At 52.7% G+C, this 23,758-nt stretch overlaps 1 protein-coding gene across 1 annotated transcript; it reads left to right on the top strand.

Annotated features, from left to right (window-relative positions):
- Positions 1-10,084: 10,084 nt before the first annotated feature.
- On the top strand, positions 10,085-23,334 carry tex261 (testis expressed 261). The gene is made up of 6 exons (XM_067978852.1): positions 10,085-10,259; positions 13,388-13,467; positions 17,100-17,253; positions 17,831-17,898; positions 22,284-22,386; positions 22,786-23,334. Exons 1-6 carry the CDS (start codon positions 10,190-10,192, stop codon positions 22,899-22,901), a joined length of 591 nt encoding a protein of 196 aa, XP_067834953.1. The 5' UTR covers positions 10,085-10,189; the 3' UTR covers positions 22,902-23,334.
- Positions 23,335-23,758: the final 424 nt, after the last annotated feature.

Raw genomic sequence — 23,758 nt, 5'->3', positions numbered from 1 at the left:
TGGGGGGCGAGGGAGGAGAGAGCGGGGGGGGGCGAGGGAGGAGAGAGCGGGGGGGGGCGAGGGAGGAGAGAGCGGGGGGGGCGAGGGAGGAGAGAGCGGGGGGGGCGAGGGAGGAGAGAGCGGGGGGGGCGAGGGAGGAGAGAGCGGGGGGGGGCGAGGGAGGAGAGAGCGGGGGGGGGCGAGGGAGGAGAGAGCGGGGGGGGGGCGAGATCAGAGTGTGAGGACAGGACAGTCCAGTCCAGGAAGGGGCTGGAATCATCCAAATGCTCTGTGTTGGGCCTTGTCTGTGCCGACAACAAACCTTTAAACTGGGAGGGGGGGAAAGGGGAAGATGTGGTGAGGGGGGAAATCAAGGAAAATTAAAAGGAAACCAGCTCACCCTGAACTGGAACACAGAACGAGCACTCAGAGAGCGAGGGAACTTTTCGGGACCTGTCAAAATCCAGCCCCAGGCCCGAGGCCTACAGCTGATTCATTTGATCTTTGCTGATCGGGAAGATGAAGATCGCACCGTGTCGGACTCCCGGCCCGACATACTTACAGGCAGTTCAACCAGCAAAACTTCAATTTTACTCTTTTATTTCTGTTCATTCTCGGAATGTGGGCATCGCTGGCACGACCGGCATTCACTGTCTGTCCCTGGTTGCCCCGAGAAGGTGGTTGAGGAAGGCTGGTCCGGCCTTCCTCAACCACTGGTCGCAATTTGAAAAAAGACTTGCATTTATATAGCGCCAATGAAGTACTTTTCGAGGTGTAGTCACTGTTGGAATGCAGGAAACGCAGCAGCCAATTTGAGTACAGCAAGATCCCACAAACAGCAACGTGATAATCGTCAGATAATCTGTTTTTAGTGATGTTGGTTGAGGGATAAATATTGGCCCAGGACACCGGGGAGAACTCACCCTGCTCTTCTTCGAATAGTGGCCATGGGATCGTCAACATCCACCTGAGAGGGCAGACTGGGCCTGGGTTTAAAGTCCCATCCGAAAGACGGCACCTCCAACAGTGCAGCACTCCCTCAGTACTGACCCTCCGACAGTGCGGCGCTCCCTCAGTACTGACCCTCCGACAGTGCAGCGCTCCCTCAGTACTGACCCTCCGACAGTGCGGCGCTCCCTCAGTACTGACCCTCCGACAGTGCGGCACTCCCTCAGTACTGACCCTCCAACAGTGCAGCGCTCCCTCAGTACTGACCCTCCAACAGTGCAGCGCTCCCTCAGTACTGACCCTCCGACAGTGCGGCGCTCCCTCAGTACCGCCCCTCCGACAGTGCGGCGCTCCCTCAGTACTGACCCTCCAACAGTGCAGCGCTCCCTCAGTACTGACCCTCCCACAGTGCGGCGCTCCCTCAGTACCGACCCTCCGACAGTGCGGCGCTCCCTCAGTACTGCCCCTCCGACAGTGCGGCACTCCCTCAGTACTGACCCTCCGACAGTGCGGCGCTCCCTCAGTACTGACCCTCCGACAGTGCAGCGCTCCCTCAGTACTGACCCTCCGACAGTGCGGCGCTCCCTCAGTACCGCCCCTCCGACAGTGCGGCACTCCCTCAGTACTGACCCTCCCACAGTGCGCCGCTCCCTCAGTACTGACCCTCCAACAGTGCGGCGCTCCCTCAGTACTGACCCTCCAACAGTGCGGCACTCCCTCAGTACTGACCCTCCCACAGTGCGGCGCTCCCTCAGTACTGACCCTCCGACAGTGCGGCGCTCCCTCAGTACCGACCCTCCGACAGTGCGGCGCTCCCTCAGTACTGACCCTCCGACAGTGCGGCACTCCCTCAGTACTGACCCTCCCACAGTGCGGCGCTCCCTCAGTACCGACCCTCCGACAGTGCGGGCTCCCTCAGTACCGACCCTCCGACAGTGCGGCACTCCCTCAGTACTGACCCTCCGACAGTGCGGCGCTCCCTCAGTACTGACCCTCCGACAGTGCGGCGCTCCCTCAGTACTGACCCTCCGACAGTGCGGCGCTCCCTCAGTACTGACCCTCCGACAGTGCGGCGCTCCCTCAGTACCGACCCTCCAACAGTGCAGTCCTCCCTCAGTACCGACCCTCCGACAGTGCGGCGCTCCCTCAGTACTGACCCTCCAACAGTGCGGCGCTCCCTCAGTACTGACCCTCCGACAGTGCGGCGCTCCCTCAGTACTGACCCTCCGACAGTGCGGCGCTCCCTCAGTACTGACCCTCCGACAGTGCGGCGCTCCCTCAGTACTGACCCTCCGACAGTGCGGCGCTCCCTCAGTACTGACCCTCCGACAGTGCGGCGCTCCCTCAGTACTGACCCTCCGACAGCGCGGCGCTCCCTCAGTACCGACCCTCCGACAGTGCGGCGCTCCCTCAGTACCGACCCTCCGACAGTGCGGCGCTCCCTCAGTACTGACCCTCCGACAGTGCAGCGCTCCCTCAGTACTGACCCTCCGACAGTGCGGCGCTCCCTCAGTACCGACCCTCCGACAGTGCGGCGCTCCCTCAGTACTGGCAGCGGGAGTATCGGCCTGGATTTTGTGCTCGAGCACTCTGGAGTGGGATTCGAACCCACAACCTTCTAACTCAGAAGTGAGAGTGCTGCCCACTGAGCCACAGCTACGTGACTGCCCTACCTCCCCATGGCCATTGACAGACCCCACCCCACATCAACAGCGTCCCCTCCTCTAATCAAAATGAGGGACTTCAGTTATGTGGAGAGACTGGAGAAGCTGGGATTGTTCTCCTTAGAACAGAGAAGGTTAAGAGGAGATTTGATCGAGGTGTTCAAAATCATGAAGGGTTTTGATAGAGTAAATAAGGAGAAACTGTTTCCAGTGGCAGAAGGGTCAGTAACCAGAGGACACAGATTTAAGGTGATCGGCAAAAGAACCAGAGGGGGAGATGAGGAGAAATTTTTTACGCAGCGAGTTGTGATGATCTGGAATGCGCTGCCTGAAAGGGCGGTGGAAGCAGATTCAATAATAACTTTCAAAAGGGAATTGGATAAATATTTGAAGGGGAAAAATATGCAGGGCTACGGGGAAAGAGCAGGGGGAGTGGGACTAATTGGACAGCTCTTTCAAAGAGCCGGCACAGGCACGATGGGCCGATTGGCCTCCTCCTGCGCTGTATGATTGTGTGACATGACATAGGTTATTAAAGTCAGTGAGAGCCCTGGGGAACGAGCTGCAGCTGTGACTGGGGCTTTGGTTCAGTTTGTTGGAACAGTGTCGAAGGATAATATTATTCCTCGGTCTGTTTCTTTCTCTCCCTTTCTCCTCTATTTAAATAACTGCTCATCTTACATTTTTCTAAACTGACCAAGGGCACAGTACGATTCAGTGAGCTGCCAGTGCTCTCCGCAGACACTTACTGACCTGCTGTGCCTCTGCTTTTTCTGCTTTTGTTGCCGATTTCATTCGCCTTCAGCAAAAGCTGGCAGAGGACATCCAATCCACTGCCAGTCAGCCCGAGCTCTCTCCATCTCCAGCCCGCTGACCATTTATATCCTTTGGGTTGTGGGGGGGGGGGTCAGGAGACTGGACTCACGACCTGAACAAATGACTTTCACTCCTCAATCCCGAGCCAAAAACTACCCAGGAAACATTTCCTCTTTGTATTTCGGACTCAGCTCGATTCTTCCTAGATACAGAGTAAAGCTCCCTCTACACTGCCCCATCAAACACTCCCAGGGTCAGGTACAGCACGGGTTAGATACAGAGTAAAGCTCCCTCTACACTGTCCCATCAAACACTCCCAGGGCAGGTACAGCACGGGTTAGATACAGAGTAAAGCTCCCTCTACACTGTCCCATCAAACACTCCCAGGGCAGGTACAGCACGGGTTAGATACAGAGTAAAGCTCCCTCTACACTGTCCCATCAAACACTCCCAGGGCAGGTACAGCACGGGTTAGATACAGAGTAAAGCTCCCTCTACACTGTCCCATCAAACACTCCCAGGGCAGGTACAGCATGGGTTAGATACAGAGTAAAGCTCCCTCTACACTGTCCCATCAAACACTCCCAGGGCAGGTACAGCACGGGTCAGATACAGAGTAAAGCTCCCTCTACACTGTCCCATCAAACATTCCCAGGGCAGGTACAGCACGGGTTAGATACAGAGTAAAGCTCCCTCTACACTGTCCCATCAAACACTCCCAGGGTCAGGTACAGCACGGGTTAGATACAGAGTAAAGCTCCCTCTACACTGTCCCATCAAACACTCCCAGGGCAGGTACAGCACGGGTTAGATACAGAGTAAAGCTCCCTCTACACTGTCCCATCAAACACTCCCAGGGCAGGTACAGCACGGGTTAGATACAGAGTAAAGCTCCTTCTACACTGTCCCATCAAACACTCCCAGGGTCAGGTGCAGCACGGGTTAGATACAGAGTAAAGCTCCCTCTACACTGTCCCATCAAACACTCCCAGGGTCAGGTACAGCACGGATTAGATACAGAGTAAAGCTCCCTCTACACTGTCCCATCAAACACTCCCAGGGTCAGGTGCAGCACGGGTTAGATACAGAGTAAAGCTCCCTCTACACTGTCCCATCAAACACTCCCAGGGTCAGGTACAGCACGGATTAGATACAGAGTAAAGCTCCCTCTACACTGTCCCATCAAACACTCCCAGGGCAGGTACAGCACGGGTTAGATACAGAGTAAAGCTCCCTCTACACTGTCCCATCAAACACTCCCAGGGTCAGGTACAGCACGGATTAGATACAGAGTAAAGCTCCCTCTACACTGTCCCATCAAACACTCCCAGGGTCAGGTACAGCACGGATTAGATACAGAGTAAAGCTCCCTCTACACTGTTCCATCAAACACTCCCAGGGCAGGTACAGCACGGATTAGATACAGAGTAAAGCTCCCTCTACACTGTCCCATCAAACACTCCCAGGGCAGGTACAGCACGGGGTTAGATACAGAGTAAAGCTCCCTCTACACTGTCCCATCAAACACTCCCAGGGCAGGTACAGCACGGGTTAGATACAGAGTAAAGCTCCCTCTACACTGTTCCATCAAACACTCCCAGGGTCAGGTACAGCACGGATTAGATACAGAGTAAAGCTCCCTCTACACTGTTCCATCAAACACTCCCAGGGCAGGTACAGCACGGGTTAGATACAGAGTAAAGCTCCCTCTACACTGTCCCATCAAACACTCCCAGGGTCAGGTACAGCACGGATTAGATACAGAGTAAAGCTCCCTCTACACTGTCCCATCAAACACTCCAGGGTCAGGTACAGCACGGGGTTAGATACAGCGTAAAGCTCCCTCTACACTGTCCCATCAAACACTCCCAGGGCAGGTACAGCACGGGTTAGATACAGAGTAAAGCTCCCGCTACACTGTCCCATCAAACACTCCCAGGGCAGGTACAGCACGGGTTAGATACAGAGTAAAGCTCCCTCTACACTGTCCCATCAAACACTCCCAGGGCAGGTACAGCACGGGTTAGATACAGAGTAAAGCTCCCTCTACACTGTCCCATCAAACACTCCCAGGGCAGGTACAGCACGGGTTAGATACAGAGTAAAGCTCCCTCTACACTGTCCCATCAAACACTCCCAGGGCAGGTACAGCACGGGTTAGATACAGAGTAAAGCTCCCTCTACACTGTCCCATCAAACACTCCCAGGGCAGGTACAGCACAGGTTAGATACAGAGTAAAGCTCCCTCTACACTGTCCCATCAAACACTCCCAGGGTCAGGTACAGCATGGGTTAGATACAGAGTAAAGCTCCCTCTACACTGTCCCATCAAACACTCCCAGGACAGGTACAGCACGGGTTAGATACAGAGTAAAGCTCCCTCTACACTGTCCCATCAAACACTCCCTCTCTCCCTCGCACAGAGAGTTCATTTAATCCTTAATGAACCTCCAAGTGTTTGACTCTGTTTCCAACTCACTATTTTCATAGACAGGCCTGCAGCCTGTGTCTAAATCTTATACCAATAATACATTGCTGACGGTGATAGTGGTACAGTGCCTGCAGAACCAGAACCCCAGCAAGAGGCAGCTCCGTGGAGAGAGGAATGGTGGGGGGGGGGGGGGGGGAAAGAGGGAAGAGAATGGGGAGGGCAGGATGTCCCACGTGGGGGGGCTGAGGAGAGTTGGGGGGGGGGGATGGCGGAGACTGCCGCGTCTCCACTCACAGCCCACTTGCAAGTTGCGTCAACTGATCTGTACTTATGAACACGGCCTGGTGTCCTTCACCCTGAGCTGTGAAGCGCAGTGTGGCAGCGCCCATGGCCCTCGATACACGAGCTCGTGCCTCGGCAGCTCCCCCGGCACCGAGCCCGACACCCCGAGGTGAGCAGGCCGCCTGCTCCTCCCGGCCCCCTGGGCCATGTCCCATCGAAAGCTGGTGCCTCCGAGCCCAGCCCAGCTCCACACCGTTCACCTGAGGAAGGGGGAAGCCTCCGAAAGCTTGTGGAATTTAAAATAAAATTGTTGGACTATAACTTGGTGTTGTAAAATTGTTTACAATTGTCAACCCCGGTCCATCACCGGCATCTCCACATCATCTCTCCCTCATGTGTTTATCGAGCTTCCCCTTAAATGTATCTATACTATTCACCTCAACTACTCCTTGTGGTAGTGAGTTCCACATTCTCGGAGTAAGGAAGTTTCTACTAGAATCATAGAAAGGTCACAGCATGGAAGGAGGCCATTTGGCCCGTCGAGTCTGTGCCGGCTCTCTGCAAGAGCAATCCAGTTAGTTCCACTTCCCTGCCCTTTCCCTGCACATTTTTTCCTTTCAAGTACCTGAATTCCCTATTGGATTTATTAGTGACTATCTTATATTTATGACCCCTAGTTCTGTTCAAGTGGAAACATTTTCTCTACATCTACCCTATTAAACCCTTTCATTATCTGAAAGACCTCGATCAGGTCACCCCTCAGTCTTCTCTTTTCTAGAGAAAAGAGCCCCAGCCTGTTCAGCCTTTCCTGATAGGTATAACCTCTCAGTTCTGGTATCATCCCAGTAAATCTTCAGCTCCCCATAGACACCGGCTCAGCGAGGACCCTCTTTCGGCCGCGCTGTTCCTGATCTGAGCAGAGGCACCATCGCTCCTGGTTTTCTCTGTGCTTAACCTTATGATTGTGTTACCACAGATGTTGATTGAGCAAACCAGTGTTAGTAGACTGATCATTGCGTCCGGCTTCAGCTGGCATGCCTCAACTCTGTACCTCATGCCGGTTGTGATCGGTTTAGGCTTGTGTAACATGGCCGTCGCTGGCGAGGCCGGCATTTATTGCCCATCCCTAATTGCCCTCGAGAAGGTGGTGGTGAGCCGCCTTCTTGAACCGCTGCAGTCCGTGTGGTGAAGGTTCTCCCACAGTGCTGTTAGGAAGGGAGTTCCAGGATTTTGACCCAGCGACGATGAAGGAACGGCGATATATTTCCAAGTCGGGATGGTGTGTGACTTGGAGGGGAACGTGCAGGTGGTGTTGTTCCCATGTGCCTGCTGCTCTTGTCCTTCTAGGTGGTAGAGGTCGTGGGTTTGGGAGGTGCTGTCGAAGAAGCCTTGGCGAGTTGCTGCAGTGCATCCTGTGGATGGTACACACTGCAGCCACAGTGCGCCGGTGGTGAAGGGAGTGAACGTTTAGGGTGGTGGATGGGGTGCCAATCAAGCGGGCTGCTTTATCTTGGATGGTGTCGAGCTTCTTGAGTGTTGTTGGAGCTGCACTCATCCAGGCAAGTGGAGAGTATTCCATCACACTCCTGACTTGTGCCTTGTAGATGGTGGAAAGGCTTTGGGGAGTCAGGAGGTGAGTCACTCGCTGCAGAATACCCAGCCTCTGACCTGCTCTTGTAGCCACAGTATTTATATGGCTGGTCAAGTTAAGTTTCTGGTCAATGGTGACCCCCAGGATGTTGATGGTGGGGGATTCGGTGATGGTGGGGGACTCGGTGACGGTCGTACCGCTGAAGGTCAGGGGGAGGTGGCTCGACTTTCTCTTCTTTGAGACGGTCATTGCCTGGCACTTGTGCGGCGTGGATGTTACCTGCCACTGGTCAGCCCAAGCCTGGGTGTTATCCAGACCTTGCTGTCGGCTGGCACGGACTGCTTCATGAGGTGAGAAGTTGACTGGAGCTGAACACCGTAGGAATCGTCAGTGAACAGCCTGACCTTATGATGAAGGGAAGGTCGTTGGTGAAGCAGCTGAAGGTGTTTGGGCCGAGGACTCTGCCCTGCAGCGATGTCCTGGAGCTGAGCTGCTTGGACGATATATCGTCCAATTATTTCTCTTATCTTTGAATTACTTTTCAATTCTTTGGGTGGTTTGCTCTTCTTGTTCGGTGACAAGAGTGACAGACAGTGCGGGCCTGGACTAGACTGGCGAAGGGCAGCAGCTTCCCTTCCCTCAAGGGCAGTGGGCACCAGTTGGGTTTCGATGACAATCCGGCAGCTTTCAATGGTTATTTTTTGTCTGGTGCCAGCTCACAAACGTCCCGATTTACTGAATCCCACAACTAGCCGCGTTAGTGTTTGATTTCCTCCCCTCTGGGTCACTGCTCCAGAACCAATAGCCAACCGTAGCTGCAGGCCAGATAATACCAGAGGGCTCCGACCCAAGCTTTGCTCAGGGACAGACAATACTCAGTGAAACGGGGGGAAAAGATTCAGTAAAACCCTCAGTAAATATCCAACACATTTAAACTCAGTCCCTAGAGCCTGTGTCCCAACATTAATCTCCATTCCATTCTTATCTATCCAGTCGTAGCCAGGGAATCTCCTGCAATGGCTTCTCTTCCCGCTCCCGCACCGTAATCTCTGGAGTTCCCCGAGGATCTATCCTTGTCCCCCTCCTATTTCTCATCTACAGGCTGCCCCTCGGTGACATCATCCGAAAACACACCGTCAGATTCCACATGTACACTGACGACACCCAGCTCTACCTCACCACCACCTCCCTCGCCCCCTCCACTGTCTCTCATTTGTCACACTGCTTGTTCGACATCCAGTACTGGATGAGCGAAATTTCCTCCAACTAAATATTGGGAAGACCGATGCCATTGTCTTTGGTCCCCGCCACAAACTCCGTTTCCTCACCACCGACTCCATCCCTCTCCCTCTCACTGTCTGAGGCTGAACCAGACCATTCGCAACCTTGGCCTCCTATTTGACCCTGAGATGAGCTTCTGACCCCATATCCGCTCCATCACCAAGACCGCCTACTTCCACCTCCGTAACATCGCCCGTCTCCGCCCCTACCTCAGCTCATCTGCTGCCGAAACCCTCATCCCCATGCCTTTATTACCTCTAGACTGGACTATTCCAATGCTCTCCTGGCCGGTCTCCCATCTTCCACCCTCCATAAACTTGAGCTCATCCAAAACTCTGCTGCCCGTATCTAACTCGCACCAAGTCCCGTTCACCCATCACCCCCCTGTGCTCAGTGACCCACATTGGCTCAATTTTAAAATTCTCATCCTTGTTTTCAAATCCCTCCGTGGCCTCACCCCTCCCTATCTCTGTAACCTCCTCCAGCCCTACAACCCTCCGAGATCTCTGCGCTCCTCCAATTCTGGCCTCTTATGCATCCCCGATTTTAATCGCTCCACCATTGGCGGCCGTGCCTTCAGCTGCCTGGACGCTAAGCTCTGGAATTCCCTCCCTAAACCTCTCCGCCTCTCCCCTCCTCCTTTAAGACGCTCCTTAAAACCGACATCTTTGAGCAAACTTTTGATCCTGTCCTAATATCTCCTTTATGTGGCCCAGCGTCAAATTTTGTTTGATAATCGTTCCTGTGAAGCGCCTTGGGGTGTTTTACTACATTAAAGGTGCTATATAAATGCAGGTTGTCCCTGTTGTTCAACCATATTCCAGTGCTGCCGCTCTCCGTCGCGGCGCTGTCTCTGGAGACTCGGTGCCGCTCTCCGCCTCTCCACGGGCGGCGCTGTCTCTGGAGGACTCGGCGCCGCTCTCCGCCTCTCCACGGGCGGCGCCTGTCTCTGGAGGACTCGGTGCCGCTCTCCGCCTCTCCACGGGCGGCGCTGTCTCTGGAGGACTCGGTGCCGCTCTCCGCCTCTCCACGGGCGGCGCTGTCTCTGGAGGACTCGGCGCCGCTCTCCGCCTCTCCACGGGCGGCGCTGTCTCTGGAGGTCTCGGCCTCCGGCTCTCAGTTCCCTCCCCGCTGTCCCAGGCCGGCTGTCGGTGCTTATTCCTGCCCAGAGCCTGGCCCTGGGCCCCGGGCGGCAGGATGTGGTTCCTCTACCTCCTCAGCTGGCTCTCGCTGCTGCTGCAGGTTGCTTTCGTCACGCTGGGAATCGGTGAGTACCGGGCCGGGCGATCGAGGCGGGACCGACTAACTCCCACCCCCAGGCTCGGGGCCGGGGCCTCGGCGTCTCGCAGGCCCGGCTCCGGTTCAGTATGCACGGCGGGCCGGCGGGCGGAGCTCCCCTCCCCGGGGGGTCATTTTACCCCCGATTGGGGCAACTGGGGGGAGGGGGTTTCGGTAACGTTAGCAGCGGGAACCGAGCCAATCACAGAGCTGGATACTTCGGGTAGGGGGCATCCCAGCCAATCAGCATCGTCTATGCATCAGGCAGGATTCAGAGCCAATCAGGAGTCCAACAGGACCTTAGGGATAGGCCAATTGGACAGGACTATGGGGGGGGGGAATAGAGCAGCTCAGCCAATCAGACAGGCTGTGACAGGGCGCTAACTTTGGAATGCTCCCCCCTCCCCCACCCCCATCCCATCTCTACCCCTCACTCCCTCTTCCTTCATCCTCCACCCCCCCTCACCTCCTCCCCCCCCTCACTCCCCCCCTCACTCACTCCCCCCCTCACTCACTCACTCCCCCCTCCCCCCCCCTCACTCACTCCCCCTCCCCCCCCCCTCACTCACTCCCCCTCCCCCCCCCTCACTCACTCCCCCTCCCCCCCCCTCACTCACTCCCCCTCCCCCCCCCTCACTCACTCCCCCTCCCCCCCTCACTCACTCCCCCTCCCCCCCCCTCACTCACTCCCCCTCCCCCCCCCTCACTCACTCCCCCCTCCCCCCCCCTCACTCACTTCCCCATCCCCCCCCCTCACTCACTCCCCCATCCCCTCACCCCCCCTCACTCCCCCCTCCCCACCCCCCCTCACTCCCCCCTCCCCACCCCCCCTCACTCCCCCCTCCCCACCCCCCCCTCACTCCCCCCTCCTCACTCCCCCTCCCCATCCCTCCCCCCCCCATCAACACAAGGGAGGGGGGGGGAAATACTTAAACTACTTGCATTACATTGTGAAGAGTTTTACTAGAGTGAATGGGGACAGACTGTTTCCTCTGGTTGGGGAGTCAGTGATGAGGAGTCACTGATTTTAAATTAGCAAGCAAGGAGAGAGGATCGGAGGCATTTCTTTACACAGAGGTTTGTTGGAGCATGAAATGGTTTTCCATAGGTTGAGGCAGAGACCATTGCACCTTTCAGAAAAAAATTTATAAATATTTGAAGCAGAGAGAAAGATATGTAGAGAGAGCGGGGCAGTGGGATTAGTTTTGGATTGATACTGGGCTATGGGGAGAGAGTGGGGGCAGTGGGATTAGTTTGGGATTGATACAGGGCTATGGGGAGAGAGTGGGGCAGTGGGATTAGTTTGGGATTGATGCAGGGCTATGGAGAGAGAGCGGGCAGTGGGATTAGTTTTGGATTGATACAGGGCGATGGGGAGAGAGTGGGGCAGTGGGATTAGTTTGGGATTGATACAGGGCTATGGGGAGAGAGTGGGGCAGTGGGATTAGTTTGGGATTGATACAGGGCTATGGGAGAGAGTGGGGGCAGTGGGATTAGTTTGGGATTGATACAGGGCTATGGGGGCAGAGTGGGGCAGTGGGATTAGTTTGGGATTGATACAGGGCTATGGGGGCAGAGTGGGGCAGTGGGATTAGTTTGGGATTGATACAGGGCTATGGGGAGAGAGTGGGGCAGTGGGATTAGTTTGGGATTGATACAGGGCTATGGGGAGAGAGTGGGGCAGTGGGATTAATTTGGGATTGATACAGGGCTATGGGGAGAGAGCGGGCAGTGGGATTAGTTTTGGATTGATACAGGGCTATGGGGAGAGAGTGGGGCAGTGGGATTAGTTTGGGATTGATACAGGGCTATGGGAGAGAGTGGGGCAGTGGGATTAGTTTGGGATTGATACTGGGCTATGGGAGAGAGTGGGGCAGTGGGATTAGTTTGGGATTGATACAGGCTATGGGGAGAGAGTGGGGCAGTGGGATTAGTTTGGGATTGATACAGGGCTATGGGGAGAGAGTGGGGCAGTGGGATTAATTTGGGATTGATACAGGGCTATGGGGAGAGAGCGGGGCAGTGGGATTAGTTTTGGATTGATACAGGGCTATGGGGAGAGAGTGGGGCAGTGGGATTAGTTTGGGATTGATACAGGGCTATGGGGAGAGAGTGGGGCAGTGGGATTAGTTTGGATTTGATACAGGGCTATGGGGAGAGAGTGGGGCAGTGGGATTAGTTTGGGATTGGTACAGGGCTATGGGGAGAGAGTGGGGCAGTGGGATTAGTTTGCGATTGATACAGGGCTAGAAAGAAAGAAATGAAAGTACCTTTTGACGTCTCTGACACAGTTTCCCAGAATGCTTCAGCCAAATTACAGGCAATAAAAACATAGAAAATAGGAGCAGGAGTAGGCCATTCGGCCCTTTGAGCCTGCTCCCCCATTCAGTATGATCATGGCTGATCCTCTATCTCAATACCATATTCCCGCTCTCTCCCCATACCCCTTGATGCCTTTTGTGTCCAGAAATCTGTCTCGCTCCTTCTTAATATCTTCAGTGACAATAGATGCAATCAGCTTAATTTAAAAAAATAATTAATCTGGGTTTTAGTTTGCTACGCGCACTTAATCAGCTGGTCTTATTATTAACTCCTAATCTGCTGGGTGCAGTGATAGTTACGGGATTAATGCTCCGGTATTCAAGGGAAACCACCGGCCAGCACTCTTCACCATTGGAAAAGAGCTCGAGGCTCGGGCCATCTCGCTGTGGTTAGTGGGACCTGGCTGCTCCCCTGGCCCGGGAGACTGCAGTCGTTCAGGGAGCAGGCCCCCCCACCTCCGTCTCAGGGTGACTGGGAATGGGGCATTCGATGGCAGCGTCACCCCACAGCCCCAGAATTAATTATTTTAGGAAGTCATTCAAAATGGATTCACTGTATGTAAAGCACCTCGAGAAATTTCTGAGACGCAAGGCATTGGATCAATGAAAATCTTTTAATTTTATTAAGACCACTGCCTTTGGCGTTCCACAAGCACGTGTCAGGAGCTGAGCTGCCTGCCAGCCCCATTTATTTGAACTTCTCTCTCCTTTTGCCCCTTACTCTGTCCCCCTTTCTCCCCCCTTTCAGAGGACAGCATTCCCAGTATGTAATTGTGTGTGTCTCCTTTATTGACAGCTGCTGGCTTGTACTATTTGGCGGAACTAATAGAAGAATACACAGTGGTTACCAGTCGAATAATCAAGTATATGATCTGGGTGAGTTGCTCTGATGTGACGGGGGGGGCGGGGGTGGAGCAGTGTGCAGGAAGAGGGCCCTGGTCATCTTTAAACTGGGACTGTGGACCCAGAGCAGACAGGGTAACTGGGGTTCCCACTCCTGACCACTGTCCGGGGATTCCTTGACAGGTGGGCACGGTAGTGCAGTGACTATGATACCAGAGGCCTGGACTAATAACCCGGACAGTGTGAGACTAATAAACCATGGCAGCTTGAGAATTCAAACAAAATCTGGTCTCAGTAATAGTGACCATGAAGATGTCGGATTGCAGTAAAAACCCAACTGGTTCACTATAAGAACATAAGAAATAGGAGCAGGAGTAGGCAATCGGCCCCTCGAGCCTGCTCCGCCATTCAATAAGATCATGGCTGATCTGGTCCTAACCTCAAATCTAAAATCATGTCCAATTTCCTGCCCACTCCCCGTAACCCCTAATTCCCTTTACTTCTAGGAAACTGTCTATTTCTGTTTTAAATTTATTTAATGATGTAGCTTCCACAGCTTCTGGGGCAGCAAATTCCACAGACCTACTACCCTCTGAGTGAAGAAGTTTCTCCTCATCTCAGTTTTGAAAGAGCAGCCCCTTATTCTAAGATTATGCCCCCTCGTTCTAGTTTCACCCATCCTTGGAACATCCTTACCGCATCCACCCGATCAAGCCCCTTCACAATCTTATATGTTTCAATAAGATCGCCTCTCATTCTTCTGAACTCCAATGAGTAGAGTCCCAATCTACTCAACCTCTCCTCATATGTCCGCCCCCCTCATCCCCGGGATTAACCGAGTGAACCTTCTTTGTACTGCCTCGAGAGCAAGAATGTCTTTTCTAAGTATGGACACCAAAACTGTATGCAGTATTCCAGGTGCGGTCTCACCAATACCTTATATAACTGCAGCAATACCTCCCTGTTTTTATATTCTATCCCCCTAGCAATAAAAGCCAACATTCCGTTGGCCTTCTTGATCACCTGCTGCACCTGCATACTAACCTTTTGATTTTCTTGCACTAGGACCCCCAGATCCCTTTGTACTGCAGTACTTTCCAGTTTCTCGCCATTGAGATAATAACTTGCTCTCCGATTTTTCCTGCCAAAGTGCATAACCCTCACATTTTCCAATATTGTATTGCATCTGCCAAATCTCCGCCCACTCACCCAGCCTGTCTATATCCCCTTGTAGGTTTTTTATGTCCTCCTCACTCTCTACTTTCCCTCCCATCTTTGTATCATCTGCAAACTTTGATATATTACACTTGGTCCCCTCCTCCAAATCGTTAATATAGATTGTAAAGAGTTGGGGACCCAGCACCGACCCCTGCGGAACACCACTGGCTACTGGTTGCCAGTCCGAGAATGTACCATTTATCCCAACTCTCTGCTTCCTGTTAGATAACCAATCCTCCACCCATGCCAGAATATTACCCCCAATCCAGTGATTCTTTATCTTGAGCAATAATCTTTTATGTGGCACCTTGTCGAATGCCTTCTGGAAGTCTAAATACACTACGTCCACTGGTTCCCCTTTATCCACTCTGTATGTTATATCCTCAAAGAACTCAAGCAAATTTGTCAGACATGACTTCCCCTTCGTAAAGCCATGCTGACTTTGTCCTATTAAATTATGTTTATCCAAATGTTCTTCTACTGTCTCCTTAATAATAGACTCCAAAATTTTACCCACCACAGATGTTAAGCTAACTGGTCTATAATTTCCAGCTTTCTGCCTACTACCCTTTTTAAATAACGGTGTTACATTAGCCGTTTTCCAATCTGCCGGGACCTTTGCTGAGTCCAGAGAATTTTGGAAAATTATTACCAAAGCATCCACAATCCCTACTGCCACTTCCCTCAAGACCCTAGGATGGAAGCCATCAGGTCCAGGGGATTTATCCGCCTTGAGTCCCATTAATTTACTGAGTACCATCTCCTGAGTGATTTTAATCGTATTTAGCTCCTCCCCCCCGAGAGTCCCCTGTTTGTCCAGTGTTGGGATATTCTTAGTGTCCTCTACCGTAAAGACTGAAACAAAATATTTGTTCAGCATTTTTGCCATCTCCATGTTTCCCACCATTAATTTCCCGGTCTCATCCTCTAAGGGACCTACGTTTGCCTTAGCCACCCTTTTTCTTTTTATATAACTGTAGAAACTCTTGCTATCTGTTTTTATATTTTTTGCTAATTTATTTTCATAATCTAACTTCCCTTTCTTAATCAATCCTTTTGTTACTTTTTGCTGTCTTTTGAAGACTTCCCAATCTTCTATCCTCCCACTAAGTTTGGCTACCTTATATGTCCTTGTTTTTAGTCGGATACTATCCTTAATTTCTTTACTTAGCCACGGATGGCTGTCATTTCTTTTACACCCTTTTTTCCTCAGTGGAATATATTTTTTTTGAAAGTTGTAGAATAACTCCTTAAATGAACACCACTGTTCATGTACCGTCTTACCCTTGAATCTATTTTCCCAGTCCACTTTAATCAATTCCGCTCTCATACCATCATAGTCTCCTTTATTCAAGCTCAGTACGCTTGTTTGAGAACCAACCTTCTCACCCTCTAATTGGATATGGAATGTAACCATGTTATGGTCACTCATTCCAAGGGGATCCTGGCTCATTACACAGGACCAGGTCCAAGGTTACTTGCCCCCTTGTAGGATCAGTTACATACTGCTCAAGAAATCCATCCCTCATTCACTCAATAAACTCTTCCTCAAGGCTGCCCTGCCCAATTTGATTTGTCCAGTTAATATGATAGTTAAAATCCCCCATAATTATAGCTGTTCCCTTATTACATGCCCCGACTATCTCCTGATTAATACTTCTTCCAGCAGGTTTCCTTCCCTTACCCACTCTGTGACTCCAGTCCCACACCAACGTGATTGCCTCTTAACTGCTCTCTGAAGTGGTCTTGCAAGATACCCAGTCGTATGAAACTCACGACCAGCGGTTCAAGAAGAAGGCCCACCACCACCTTCTCAGGGCAACTCGGGATGGGCAGTAAATGCTGGCCTCGCCAGCAGTTCATGTTTGATGGGACAGTGTAGAGGGAGCTTTACTCTGTATCTAACCTGTGCTGTACCTGCCCTGGGAGTGTTTGATGGGACAGTGTAGAGGGAGCTTTACTCTGTATCTAACCCGTGCTGTACCTGACCCTGGGAGTGTTTGATGGGACAGTGTAGAGGGAGCTTTACTCTGTATCTAACCTGTGCTGTACCTGACCCTGGGAGTGTTTGATGGGACAGTGTAGAGGGAGCTTTACTCTGTATCTAACCCGTGCTGTACCTGCCCTGGGAGTGTTTGATGGGACAGTGTAGAGGGAGCTTTACTCTGTATCTAACCCGTGCTGGACCTGACCCTGGGAGTGTTTGATGGGACAGTGTAGAGGGAGCTTTACTCTGTATCTAACCCGTGCTGTACCTGCCCTGGGAGTGTTTGTGCGCATGAGGAAGAAAGGAAAAGAAGGATATGCTGATGGGGTTAGTAAACACTGGCATAAAACTGTTGGGCCGAATGGCTTACTTCTGTGCTGTAAATTTGATGAGTTTCTATGTTAAAGGTGCTTTATAAATGCAAGTTGTTGATCTTCAAATCTCTTTTTTGACTCCTCAGTTCTCCACGGGAGTGCTGGTCGGTCTCTACCTCTTCGAGAATTTCCCCGGATTCATGATTGGAGTGGGACTTTTCACAAACCTTGTCTACTTTGGACTCTTGCAGACGTTTCCATACATACTGCTCACCTCACCCAATTTTATACTGTCGTGCGGTATGTAGCTGTCCCATTGGGAGTGGGACCGTCTGTTCTTCATTGCCAATTATCACATCAAGGGGTGACTCTGGCTGGGGTATGGGCACCATCTCCGGGTCCCGCTCCCTTCACCGCGCGCCCCCACCCCCCCCCCCGGGGCACCCTCCTCTTCCTCGCCGCCCCCCGGGGCACCCTCCTCTTCCTCCCCCGCCCCCCGGGGCACCCTTCTCTTCCTCCCCCCGCCCCCCGAGGCACCCTCCTCTTCCTCCCCCCCCCCCCCCCCCGCCTCCCCCAGGGCATGCCCTCTCCACTCCTCCCCTTCTCTTTCCCCCCCCCCCCCCCACCCTGGCATGCCCTCATCCCCCCCACCCTGGCATGCCCTCATCCCCACCTGTGTGCCCTTCTCCCACCCCCGACCCCCCCCCAGCGTGCCCTGCTTCCCTCCCCTCCCCCCGCCCCCCCCCCAAACAACCCGGTGACGGCACTGCACCCCCGCGCTGTCCAGTGAACGACTGACTTTGGGCGATGTGTGTTTATTAATCTATGGCGTGTGCTGCAAGTGGTGATTGATGATGGTTTTACTTGTTTCCCACAGCACTAGTTGTCTATAACCATTACCTGGCATTTCAACACTTTGCAGAAGAGTACTACCCCTTCACTGAGGTAAGGGTGGCGGCCACTGTACTGTGGGTGGCAGTGTCTGTCTGAGCTGTGTTTAGCCGGTCTGAGTGAAGAGGCTGAAATGAGTGACCATAGTTTCCCCTGGGGGGTCCCTCCGTTCGAATGGGGACCGTCGAATGAGTTGGGTGGTGGGGAAGAGGACACTGCTTCTCTGGCAGTTTGTTGAGGGGGGGAGTGCTGGGGCTCACAGACACCCCACTTCTCTCAGCAACTCACTGCGGTCAGTGGCTTTCTTTAACTGTGTCCAGACGACAAGACCTAATTTTTTTAAAATTATTCGTTCATGGGATGTAGGCGTCGCTGGCGAGGCCGGCATTTATTGCCCATCCCTAATTGCCCTCGAGAAGGTGGTGGTGAGCCGCCTTCTTGAACCGCTGCAGTCCGTGTGGTGAAGGTTCTCCCACAGTGCTGTTAGGAAGGGAGTTCCAGGATTTTGACCCAGCGACGATGAAGGAACGGCGATATATTTCCAAGTCGGGATGGTGTGTGACTTGGAGGGGAACGTGCAGGTGGTGTTGTTCCCATGTGCCTGCTGCTCTTGTCCTTCTAGGTGGTAGAGGTCGCGGGTTTGGGAGGTGCTGTTGAAGAAGCCTTGGCGAGTTGCTGCAGTGCATCCTGTGGATGGTACACACTGCAGCCACAGTGCACCGGTGGTGAAGGGAGTGAATGTTTAGGGTGGTGGATGGGGTGCCAATCAAGCGGGCTGCTTTGACCTGGATGATGTCGAGCTTCTTGAGTATTGTTGGAGCTGCACTCATCCAGGCAAGTGGAGAGTATTCCATCGCACTCCTGACTTGTGCCTTGTCGATGGTGGAAAGGCTTTGGGGAGTCAGGAGGTGAGTCACTCGCTGCAGAATACCCAGCCTCTGACCTGCTCTTGTAGCCACAGTATTTATATGGCTGGTCAAGTTAAGTTTCTGGTCAATGGTGACCCCCAGGATGTTGATGGTGGGGGATTCGGCGATGGTAATGCCGTTGAATGTCAAGGGGAGGTGGTTGGACTCTCTCTTGTTGGAGATGGTCATTGCCTGGCACTTGTCTGGCGCGAATGTTACTTGCTACTTATGAGCCCAAGCTTGGATGTTGTCCAGGTCTTGCTGCATGCAGGCTTGGACTGCTTCATTATTTGAGGGGTTGCGAATGGAACTGAACACTGCAATCATCAGCAAACATCCCCATTTCTGACCTAATGATGGAGGGAAGGTCATTGATGAAGCAGCTGAAGATGGTTGGGCCTAGGACACTGCCCTGAGGAACTCCTACAGCAATATCCTGGGGCTGAGATGATTGGCCTCCAACAACCACTACCATCTTCCTTTGTGCTAAGTATGACTCCAGCCACTGGAGAGTTTTCCCCCTGATTCCCATTGACTTCAATTTTACTAGGGCTCCTTGGTGCCACACTCGGTCAAATGCTGCCTTGATGTCAAAGGCAGTCACTCTCCCCTCACCTCTGGAATTCAGCTCTTTTGTCCATGTTTGGACCAAGGCTGTAATGAGGTCTGGAGCCGAGTGGTCCTGGCGGAACCCAAACTGAGCATTGGTGAGTAAGTGCCGCTTGATAGCATTGTCGACGACACCTTCCATCACTTTGCTGATGATTGAGAGTAGACTGATGGGGTGGTAATTGGCCGGATTGGATTTGTCCTGCTTTTTCTGGACAGGACGTACCTGGGCAATTTTCCACATTGTTGGGTAGATGCCAGTGTTGTAGCTGTACTGGAACAGCTTGGCTGGAGGCGCGGCTAGTTCTGGAGCACAAGTCTTCAGCACTACAGCTGGGATGTTGTCGGGGCCCATAGCCTTTGCTGTATCCAGTGCACTCAGCCGTTTCTTGATATCATGTGGAGTGAATCGAATTGGCTTAAGACTGGCTTCTGTGATGTTGGGGATATTGGGAGGAGGCCGAGATGGATCATCCACTCGGCATTTCTGGCTGAAGATGGTTGCAAACGCTTCAGCCTTGTCTTTTGCACTCACGTGCTGGACTCCACCATCATTGAGGATGGGGATGTTTGCAGAGCCTCCTCCTCCCATTAGTTGTTTAATTGTCCACCACCATTCACGACTGGATGTGGCAGGACTGCAGAGCTTTGATCTGATCCGTTGGTTGTGGAATCGCTTAGCTCTGTCTATAGCATGTTGCTTCCGATGTTTAGCATGCATGTAGTCCTGAGTTGTAGCTTCACCAGGTTGGCACCTCATTTTTAGGTACGCCTGGTGCTGCTCCTGGCATGCTCTTCTACACTCCTCATTGAACCAGGGCTGATCCCCTGGCTTGTTGGTAATGGTGGAGTGAGGAATATGCCGGGCCATGAGGTTACAGATTGTGCTGGAATACAATTCTGCTGCTGCTGATGGCCCACAGCGCCTCATGGGTGCCCAGTTTTGAGCTGCTAGATCTGTTCTGAATCTATCCCATTTAGCACGGTGGTAGTGCCACACAACACGTTGGATGGTGTCCTCAGTGCGAAGACGGGACTTCGTCTCCACGAGGACTGTGTGGTGGTCACTCCTACCAATACTGTCATGGACAGATGCATTTGCGACAGCTAGATTGGAGAGGACGAGGTCAAGTAAGTTTTTCCCTCATGTTGGTTCGCTCACCACCTGCTGCAGGTCCAGTCTGGCAGCTATGTCCTTCAGGACTCGGCCAGCTCGGTCAGTGGTGGTGCTACCGAGCCACTCTTGGTGATGGACATTGAAGTCCCCCACCCAGAGGACATTCTGTGCCCTTGCTACCCTCAGTGCTTCCTCCAAGTGGTGCTCAACATGGAGGAGGACTGATTCATCAGCTGAGGGAGGACGATAGGTGGTAATCAGCAGGAGGTTTCCTTGCCCATGTTTGACCTGATGCCATGAGATTTCATGGGGTCCAGAGTCAATGTTGAGGACTCCCAGGGCACTCCCTCCTGACTGTATATCACTGTACCGCCACCTCTGGTGGGTCTGTCCTGCCGGTGGGACAGGACATACCCAGGGATGGTGATGGAAGAGTCTGGGACGTTGGCTGAACATAAGAACATAAGAACATAAGAAATTGGAGCAGGAGTAGGCCAATCGGCCCCTCGAGCCTGCTCCGCCATTCAATAAGATCATGGCTGATCTGATCCCAACCACAAATCTAAAGAACACAAGAAGTCGGAGCAGGACCCGGCCACATCGCCCCTGGGCTATGTGAGTATGGCTATGTCAGGCTGTTGCTTGACTAGTTTGTGGGACAGCTCTCCCAATTTTGGCACAAGTCCCCAGATGTTAGTGAGGAGGACTTTGCAGGGTCGACTGGGCTTGGTTTGGTTTGCCTTTGTCGTGTCCGGTGCCTAGTGGTCCGATGCCGGGTGGTCCGTCCGGTTTTATTGTTATTGTGACTTTTTTTGGCGAGATTTTACAACTGAGTGACTTGCTCGGCCATTTCAGAGGGCAATTAAGAATCAACCACATTGCTGTGGGTCTGGAATTACATATAGGCCAGACCGGGTAAGGACGGCAGGTTTCCTTCCCTAAAGGAAGGACATTAGTGAACCAGATGGGTTTTTACGACAATCTGGTAGTTTCATGGCCATCATTACTGATACTAGTATTTTAATTCCAGATTTTATTTAATTAATTGAATTTAAATTCGCCAGCTGCCGTGGTGGGATTTGAACTCATGACTCCGGATTATTAGTCCAGGCCTCTGGATTACTGGTCCAGTAATACTAATTGAAGCTTCTCAGAGCTGAAGGGAATCGAGAAAAGTTTCCCTGGGTAAATAGGGTTCAAATGCCACAAGTTAAAAATGAGGAATTTGGGGGTAAGTTGAGGGGAAATATTTCGCCCAACAAGTAATCAAGAGGATTAAAAAATAATCCTCGAGGTGCGGGCGTCGCTGGCGAGGCCGGCATTTATTGCCCATTCCTAGTTGCCCTTGAGAAGGTGGTGGTGAGCCGCCTTCTTGAACCGCTGCAGTCCGTGTGGTGAAGGTTCTCCCACAGTGCTGTTAGGAAGGGAGTTCCAGGATTTGGACTCAGCGACGATGTATGTATGTTTTGTCCAATGCCAGTTGGTGTTGGGGCAGTTTCCGGAGGTCCATCTGTTGTCGTTTGCCTCTGTCAGGAGGTTGGACGATTGAGGGAAGTCCATGCCAAGGGATTGCCGTACGAGTATGTGGAGCGAATGGGCCGGGGGCTTTTTTCTGGCTCCAGTTTGCTTCCGATCATCCTGGCGTTGGAAAGGCTACGACAAGGTGCTTATACATTGATACCTTGGATTGGGAACCTCTCTCTCGTTTGGTTATTCAGTCACTCATTTGGTTACTGGGTCAGTTGTTTGTTTACTCGGTCACTTGCTTGGTTATTCAGTGCCTCGTTCTCCTGTCTTCTGTCCAGGTATTGGCTTACTTCACACTGTGCCTTTGGATAACCCCTTTCTCCTTCTTTGTGTCACTGTCTGCCGGAGAGAATGTCCTTCCGTCCACGGTTCAGCACGGAGGTGAGTGGCCAGGACCCACGTCAGTAAATACTCTCACACCACTTATAGGATGATGGCAGGATTTGTTTGGACTGTGGTCTGATGGATTGGTTGGTCGGTTTATGGTTCGGTGGATTGGTTCGCGGGGCCGAGCGGGGGGGGGCTCGCGGGGCTGAGCGGGGGAGCTCAAGGGGGCGAACGGGGGGCTCGCGGGGGCTGAGCGGGGGGGGGGGGGGGGGGGCTCGCAGCGCCGAGCGGGGGAGCTCGAGGGGGCGAACGGGGGGCGAGCGGGGGGGCCGAGCGGGGGGGGGGGGGGGGGGGGCTGAGCGGGGGAGCTCAAGGGGGCTCGCGGGGCTGAGCGGGGGGGGGGGGCTCGCGGGGGCCGAGCGGCGGGTTTATGATTTCTTTGATCTTCCACAGATGATGTCGTGTCAAACTACTTCACGAAGGGTAAGAGGAGTAAGAGATCGGGAATCCTGGTGATCTTCACCTTTATCAAAGAGGCAATCTTGCCCAGTCGACAGAAAATGTACTGACACGCACCATGTGTACACATTCACTAGCAGTAAATGTACTGACACGCACCATGTGTACACATTCGCTCGCAGTAACAGAACTATTGGAGAGGGAGGAGGAGGAGGGGAGCAGAGAGAACAAGAAACGGAATAAAATGGAGGATGAAGAGCTCCTGCCTTGGACTTTAATTTGGAATTAATTTTTAATTTTTTTCTTTAAATGCTGCCTCCTCCCTGCAGGGATTTCGGTTGAAGGTGATTTAAAACGCATTATTTTTGCACAGAGTTTGGAATTTAGAAGGACTTCAAACCAACAACAAATCTTGTTCCATTTGGAGGGGTCTCGATCGGGGTTCCCCACACGATGTATTAAATGTAAACGTTGCCATTTTCTAATGGAGTGGATGATTGCTGTACATGGTCATTGATGCTTCCAGTAAACTGCTCAGTTTAATGCAAGTTTCACTTCAGTTCTATTTAAAAGGCAGTGTCACTCCACCTCAGCTCCTGTCAAAAAACTTCTGCACTTCCCTTCTGTTTAATTTTTGTTTTCCACTCGGCGGAACTTGCTTTGTGTTGTGCTGAGGCTGACACCAGAGGAGTGGGATTAACATCAGTAGAGATACAGTCAGTAACACGGGGCACTGGGGGAGAGGGGTTACTGAGTGACAGTGTGAGGGAGAGGGATTAACATCAGTAGAGATACAGTCAGTAACACAGGGCACTGGGGGAGAGGGGTTACTGAGTGACAGTGTGAGGGAGAGGGATTAACATCAGTAGAGATACAGTCAGTAACACAGGGCACTGGGGGGAGAGGGGTTACTGAGTGACAGTGTGAGGGAGCTGGATTAACATCAGTAGAGATACAGTCAGTAACA

This window comes from Heptranchias perlo, chromosome 1, assembly GCF_035084215.1.
Source record: "Heptranchias perlo isolate sHepPer1 chromosome 1, sHepPer1.hap1, whole genome shotgun sequence".
Taxonomy (NCBI): domain Eukaryota; kingdom Metazoa; phylum Chordata; class Chondrichthyes; order Hexanchiformes; family Hexanchidae; genus Heptranchias; species Heptranchias perlo.
This window is presented reverse-complemented; position numbering and strand designations above follow the sequence as displayed.

Excerpts from the sequence above, each read along its gene's own strand:
- tex261 (XM_067978852.1), top strand. The coding sequence starts at position 10,190 with ATGTGGTTCCTCTACCTCCTCAGCTGGCTCTCGCTGCTGCTGCAGGTT. Across the intron at positions 17,899-22,283 it reads AGTACTACCCCTTCACTGAG|GTATTGGCTTACTTCACACT; the intron begins GTAAGGGTGGCG and ends TCTTCTGTCCAG. Across the intron at positions 22,387-22,785 it reads GTCCACGGTTCAGCACGGAG|ATGATGTCGTGTCAAACTAC; the intron begins GTGAGTGGCCAG and ends GATCTTCCACAG.